Genomic DNA, 7,937 nt, shown 5'->3' with positions numbered 1-7,937 from the left:
ATTATATAGCCTTTTACCTCTTTCCTCTACCCCCCCCCCCCTCTCATGGCATATATATAACTAACAAACTAACAACCCCTGCACTCATTGTTTTGTTCTATAGAAACTCAACCCCCTCCACTTAACACTTAAGTCAGGGTTGTATATTCTGCACAAGAATAATTTTTTTTACCACTGCTGCAAAATGTTTTTTTTCTTCCCCCTACTAGTTTTTTACATCAAGAAAGGTGAAAAAATAGAAAAAAACATTCAGAATTCTTAATTTTATTCATATTATTATATTATCCCACATATTCTTTTAGATTTTTTTTCAACAAGGAAGAGAAAAATGGAAAAAAATGTTTTCATTTCTCTTAATTTTTTTACATTTTTCCCCCAACTTTATATTTATAATTCTTCCCCCCACTTTAGCAGGGTCAACCATGCAGAATATATACCCCTGGTTTAAGTTTAAACCTGAATAATTTACCTTGAATTTGATGGGAAGTCCAAAATATTAACTTTAAATTCTATTACTGGCTTTTTGAGGCGGGGCATTTGAATGTTTACCCAATTTTATCACATAAACCGTACATAAATCGTACCTAACTAATACAGGAATCACCATGCAAAGTTTTGAATTGATAGGAAAATTCTAATCTGTTTAAATTAACGAAAAGAGCTAACTGTCTGTGACATACGGACCGACCCTAAATATAGAAAAGCTTTGCTTTTAAAAATAATTTTTGTATTGAACGAAAGGTGTAAACAGTGTATTACCGGAGATAAGAAGGAAAAAAGCAAAAATTTGGTAAGTTTTTTTTTTATTTCTTGCTGTTTTAGAGACTCAAAGGAACAAATATCAATATGTTTTGCCACTTTTTAGATATTTGTAGACCTAAAAAAACCTAATTATCTGTAAAAACTTTCTCAATCTATAGTAAAAAATAAACTTTAAAATCCCCCACAAAAGTTATTTGGGGGCCTATTCGTATTTTTAGCTCTGCAGTATGATTCTACAGGTGTCAGAGTATATTTTTAATAAACCCTTCATAAATAAGTTAATAACAGTTTACCATCCATATTGAGACACAAACAGGCAGCTAGGGAATGCTATTCTGACAAACAATTAGAAGTGAAAATTTCCCCACCACCCTCTTCCCTTATTTCTCCCCTTCTTATTCACTTCCCTTCAGTTACATCAAAAAACAAGTTTTACGCCAACTCTACGCCAACAAAATATGTAATTTTTGGCAATTTCAAATTGAATTAATTGGCTGGATCACAGCCCCTGCGAGTTCATAAAGAACGTAAATGCATTTGCCAGGATTAAACGGATGATTGATTTGATAAACAAAATAAATCTGTTTATGGCGCAGCGACAACTAATAGTAAAATAAGGGGAATGGGTAGTTTTCCCAATATAACCTAACCTAATGTATACACACGAAATCTACCCCCCACCCCCATACCTTTCATTTTTATTGAGGGTTTCTGTGCTCGCTGGGCACTTAGAGGGAAACCGTCGATTTTTTGGAATTTTGTCGACTTTTTAGATTAAAAGGGATGCGTATTTTTTTAAACGATATGCAAAACTTAGGTAAAATTTTGGATTAAAATACAGTAGAATATGACTATAGTAAATATTTTCCCCTTATTTCTGAATTTCATAAAATATTAAAAGAAGTTGAACTGAAAGAGCAATTATTTGGTAAAACTATATCTTTTTTTACGCTGTATAAATGTTTTACTTTAATAATTGATGAACAGAATGTTGGAATTTTGATGACTTAGAATAAAAAAAAACATGGAAATTATTATGATGAATCCTTTTATCGAGTGCAAAGCTACTCAACAATTTTTTTTTATATGATTTTTACCTTTCAATTTTGAAAACAGTAAAAGTGTCGAACTATGACGTCAGAAAAAATTTACAATTAACCAATGAGAGGCCGCTATGTATTTTAGCACAGTGAATACTGGCTTCTTATTGGTTAATTGTTAATTTTTTCTGACGTCATAGTTCGACACTTTTACTGTTTTCTTCAATTTTCCTCACTGCTGTCCATGACACTTTAACTCTTTGATCGCACGACCTATGTCTGGAAATGTTAAGCGTGTATTGTATGTTAATGAGTTGCGCCTGTTTTGGCCCATCACATTGGGTAGGGGGTACTTTTTAATGTCTTTTAATGTTGCGCATCTGACATACCAGCTGTAGGATCCATTTTTAACGTCTTTATTTATGATGCAGAGTTGAGCCAGATTCGAACTTATCACCTCCCCGACGTGTCTATTAGTTGCAAACACACACACACAGCCATTCGCAGCCGCAGTCACTCTCACCGTAAACCACAGCCATCATAAGCCGCAGCCGCTGCTTCCGACACCTATTATACAGGGTGTCTCAAGAGAAATGATTTTTTTAAAACTCATTTATGCATAGAAAAAAAAACAATTATATGTAATATTTGGAAAACTTGTTATGGTTTATGCTTCAAAAATTTAAAACTGATTATTTCAACAAAATATGCCTTAAAACCATAGCCTTATTTTTAAAGATTAATGGATTATGACCAATTTAAAATTTTGTAAAAAAAAATGCGTACATTTTTAAAATCCAAAATGCACAGCTTGTGTTATTAGTAGAAAATGATTTGCACACCGTTAGAATCGTGTTTGGATATATAAGAACCATTCCTGTTCTACGTATTTTATATTATTGTTTTTCTTCTATGCATAATTCAATTTTTTTAATCTCAATTCTCTTTAAAGACCCTGTATTTTTGTTTATTTTATGAAGTTATCAAATACTTTGTTAATGGATATAATTGGTCTTGTTTCAATTGTGGTAAATGCAATTTAATTTAATTTAATTAAATTAAAAGTCATTTTAACAATTGGTCCTGTTAGGGAAAATCCTTGAAAACCAAAATAAAAATATTTTATCAACTTGTTGATTGACAGAACAGTCTTGACACTATACCTATATTTTGCCCCCAGCCATAATATAGTTGATTTATGCAAAATATTGACCCATGCAAAATATTTTTTCTGTAATGCAAAAATTGCGATGGTACAAGCACTGCAAAGTTTTTGAAATTTGCAAAAAAGACCTGTTTTTAAAGCTCTTGTACCATCTCAATTTTAAAGATTTTTACAAAATTTCAATTCTAGTGTGTCTATACTCTATATAAACCTGAAATTTACCAAAAAAAATGGGGGCAGTCTCAATTCTAACATATAATGGAAGAAGGTGTAGCAAGTAATTTTCCAAAGTAAAAATTGCCAGATTTCATACATAAATAATGGGGTTGGGCTGGAATCGATAGATACAGATATCCGGCTGATTCATAATTCTGGATATCAAGTATTTAGGGTTATATTGACACACTAGAATTGAAATTTCGTAAAAATCTTTAAAATTGAGATGGTACAAACTTTTTAAAATCTGCAAAAAGACCGTTTTTAAAGCTTTTGTTTCATCTCAATTTTAAAGATTTTTATGAAATTTCAATTCTAGTGTGTCAATATAAACCTAAATACTTGATATCCAGAATTATAGATCAGCCGGATATCTGTATCCATCCAATCCGGCCTAACCCTATTATTTGTGTATGAAATCTGGCAATTTTTACTTTGAAAGATTACTTGCTACACCTTTGTCCTTCATATGTTAGAATTGAGACTGCCCCCATTTTTTTTTTTGTAAATTTCAGGTTTATTTTGACACACTAGAATTGAAATTTTTAAAAAATCTTTAAAATTAAGATAGTACAAGAGCTTTAAAAACAGGTCTTTTTGCAAATTTTAAAAATTTTGCAGTGCTTGTACCATCGCAATTTTTGCATTATAGAAAAAATATTTTGCATGGGTCATTATTTTGCATAAATCAACCATATTATGGCTGGGGGCAAAAATTTTAACAAAATTTTTCTAAAACGGGACAGGGTAATATACATATATGTCTACCTCTGTCTATTTGTTTGAATGTCTGTCCATCTGTTGATCTGTCTGTTTGTCTGTCAATTTGTCTGTCTATCTGTCAATTTGTATGTCTATCTGTCAATTTGTATGTATATATGTCTATCTATCTATATATCTATCTATCTATATATCTATCTACCTATCTATCTATCTATCTATCTATCTTTCTATCTATCTATCTATCTATCTATCTATCTATCTATTTATCTATCTATCTATCTATCTATCTATATATCTATCTATCTATCTATCTATCTATCTATCTATCTATCTATCTATCTATCTATCTATCTATCTATCTATCTATCTATCTATCTATCTATCTATCTATCTATCTATCTATCTATCTATCTATCTATCTATCTATCTATCTATCTATCTATCTATCTATCTATCTATCTATCTATCTATCTATATATCTATCTATCTATCTATCTATCTATCTATCTATCTATCTATCTATCTATCTATCTATCTATCTATCTATCTATCTATCTATCTATCTATCTATCTATCTATCTATCTATCTATCTATCTATCTATCTATCTATCTATCTATCTATCTATATATCTATCTATCTATCTATCTATCTATCTATCTATCTATCTATCTATCTATCTATCTATCTATCTATCTATCTATCTATCTATCTATCTATCTATCTATTTATCTATCTACCTATTTATCTATCTATCTATCTATCTATCTATCTATTTATCTATCTATTTATCTATCTATCTATCTATCTATCTATCTATCTATCTATCTATTTATCTATCTATCTATCTATCTATCTATCTATATATCTATCTACCTACCTACCTATCTATCTATCTTTCTATCTATCTATCTATCTATCTATCTATTTATCTATCTATCTATCTATCTATCTATCTATCTATCTATCTATCTATCTATCTATCTATCTATCTATCTATCTATCTATCTATCTATATATCTATCTACCTACCTACCTATCTATCTATCTATCTATCTATCTATCTATCTATATATCTATCTACCTACCTACCTATCTATCTATCTATCTTTCTATCTATCTATCTATCTATTTATCTATCTATTTATCTATCTATCTATCTATCTATTTATCTATCTATCTATCTATCTATCTATATATATATCTATCTACCTACCTACCTATCTATCTATCTATCTATTCTATCTATCTATCTATTTATCTATCTATTTATCTATCAATCTATCTTTCCATACATCTATCTATCATTCTATCTATTTATCTATCTATCTATCTATCTATTTATCTATCTATCTATTTATCTATCTATCTATCTATCAATCTATCTTTCCATACATCTATCTATCATTCTATCTATTTATCTATCTGTCTAGGTTGTAGAAGAAGCAGAAAAGTCGTCAAGACTAGGATATAAAGAACTTTCAAAAAAGAAGGAACAATCAAAAGACCCGAGAGTCATACATATTAATCTGTCAAATAGGTATGAACATTTCTATACGATCATGGTAAGAAAACGAAGTAGCGGGTTTCGTCTTTTTTTCACAGTAGCTTTTGTTTTTTTTTAGTTTAGGTTAGGTAAATATTAATGATTGTCCCAAAAAGTTAGGAAATTGGCCCCGCAGGGTTAGAGTCCCCCCCCCCCTCCCCAAGAGGCTAGAAATAGGAGAAAAGTGAATCCCGTTACTTCGTTTTCTTTTCATGATCCAAACAGTTTGTTTGTTTGTATGTCTGTTTGTGTTTATTCTTTTATTGAATAAATAGTGCAGAAAAAATACTTTAATTAAAGTTAAGAGTTTTTTTAAAATCTAGTTGCATTTGACAATTCAGTTTGAATTCAAAACAAGAAAGACTTTTGGGATAATTTCTTCATTTGTCGTTTCCAAATACCCTTGAAAAAAAAAACATTTGTAATGTTAGTTTGACTAAATCAAAGCAATTAATATATGATATTTTTAGAAGACAGGAGGACGACATAATGGATAAAGAAGCCGCATATCAAAACAATTACAAGAAAAATAACAACCATAGAACAAACTATATGGATCATAGATCCCATCATAATCAACACAATTCTCAAAAAGATTTCAGGTAAAATATTATCTATGATAAAAGTTTTTCTGTGCAATTAAGTTGATGAGATTTTTAAACGCATTAAAACCATAAAACCTTGAGATTATGGAAGAAAAAAAACAATTAATATTTTTTAAGTTTTAAATTGTAACCGTTAAATATCTTGCTCCATTCAATATTATTATCATGAACCCAATTATAGCTTTTTTCATGAACATTTTTCGACTAAAACACAGCCATTTAAATTTTTTTTCTTCCTTATATAATTTGGGACCAATTACTACATTTAAAATTTCAATTGCTTATTGCCTTCTATCTTTTACGTGGGGGGGAGGGGGGGGGGGAATAATTTCCCCCAATTTGACTTCTTTATTCCAACCTTATGATTTTTATGATATTAACATTAAAGCATTAAGCTAAAATAACACATCCCTAACTAATTCAAACTTTTTTTTTATTTTAGGTTATATGACCGTCAGCTAGAGCATAATATTGTACAAGGAGGTCACAGCTCTGTGCTGAGCAACCATTCCCGCCATCATGACCACAGAAGTCAGGCTCATGGACACACAGGAATAGATTTCTTTGGTAAAGACTGAAAAAATTCTTATTGGAATTTAGGATATTTTTACTTTTTATTTTTCAAAAACAGTAACGACTACGTCCAATAGGAGATACAAACGCTAATGTAGAAAGATTTGCATTCTCATATATGATTTGTCACTAAGTTAAAAATGAAGCACCACTGTATATTGATCAAGACTCAGAATAATGGAAGGTCCTTAAACATTCTGCACATAAATATATAGGAGATATATTTTGTGAAAAATTTATATAGAATTTTTGTACAGACTTCTTAATGATTTTAAATGTCAATTGAGTTTTTATTTACATCTGATCATTTACAATGTTGAGTTTCACTTTTTTGGATGTTGTTATCCTAAATAAAAAAAATTCATCTATAAAAGCAGGGCTAACCATCCATGGGCCGGAGACGGAAAAATATTTCATCGCCATCCGGGAGCGTGACACCCCGCCGCCCCCCGCCAGAATATTTCTGGATGATCTGGAGGATCCTCCAGGTAGAGTTCATCATCACCATAGTGATACAGACATGGATCATAAGAGACATCGTAGTAGAAGACATTGAAACATAAATATTAATTGATTATTTCAAAGTTCACTTTATCATTTTCAAAGGTACCATAACAAACTCAGGAGTGACACAAGTCAGAGCTGACAAACCAAGAAGTGTTTAAGATATTAAGTTTTATACAGGTTAGGTTAAGTTAAGATATGAATATACGGGAGGCATTTAAAAACTTTAAAAAGTGTCAACTCCGACGTTTGTCACTCCTGTGTTTCTCAAAAGATCATTTTAAAGGGAAGGAAAAGGGAAAGGGAGGGAAAAGACTTTGGATTGTAAATTAGACTGGTACTCAAAGTTTTATAAACACGTTCTTACATGTGTACTTTATTAAATATTGATTGGTTGGTTCAAGCTAGCCTTGTCAAAACTTTTCAGCAATCAAATTCAATTCAAAGCAGGGGTTATTTGTTTTTAATTAACAGTCCATTGTCTTATCCCTTAAGATCCCCGAAAAAAAAAGATCTTTTTGTCTAAATAAACTTCAAATTATGAACGTTTGAATAGGACTATCCGGGATATTACAGTAAAAAAATAGTTTTAAGCAACTGTTATTCGAATTTATTATACCATTTATAATAGAATACTTTCTTTAGGAAACAAGCTTTGATTTCCTAAAAGTAAAACACAATTATTTAATGTTTACTACAAATACAGTTTTATTTTGTATATTTAAATTGGATTTAAATTCAATTTAAATCGTAAAAATACATTACTATGTAATGTAAGAAGGATGACAACATCCATAAAAGCAT

At 30.1% G+C, this 7,937-nt stretch overlaps 1 protein-coding gene across 1 annotated transcript; it reads left to right on the top strand.

Annotated features, from left to right (window-relative positions):
• Positions 1-743: 743 nt before the first annotated feature.
• LOC145333169 (uncharacterized) lies at positions 744-7,185 on the top strand. Its single transcript, XM_080178321.1, has 5 exons — positions 744-790; positions 5,339-5,445; positions 5,922-6,053; positions 6,499-6,623; positions 7,007-7,185. The coding sequence occupies exons 3-5, from the start codon at positions 5,941-5,943 to the stop codon at positions 7,183-7,185; spliced, it is 417 nt and encodes a 138-aa protein (XP_080034447.1). The 5' UTR covers positions 744-790; positions 5,339-5,445; positions 5,922-5,940.
• Positions 7,186-7,937: the final 752 nt, after the last annotated feature.

The sequence above is a fragment of the Acartia tonsa genome, chromosome 12, assembly GCF_053477335.1.
Source record: "Acartia tonsa isolate MP-2025a chromosome 12, ASM5347733v1, whole genome shotgun sequence".
In the NCBI taxonomy this organism is placed as follows: domain Eukaryota; kingdom Metazoa; phylum Arthropoda; class Copepoda; order Calanoida; family Acartiidae; genus Acartia; species Acartia tonsa.
This window is presented reverse-complemented; position numbering and strand designations above follow the sequence as displayed.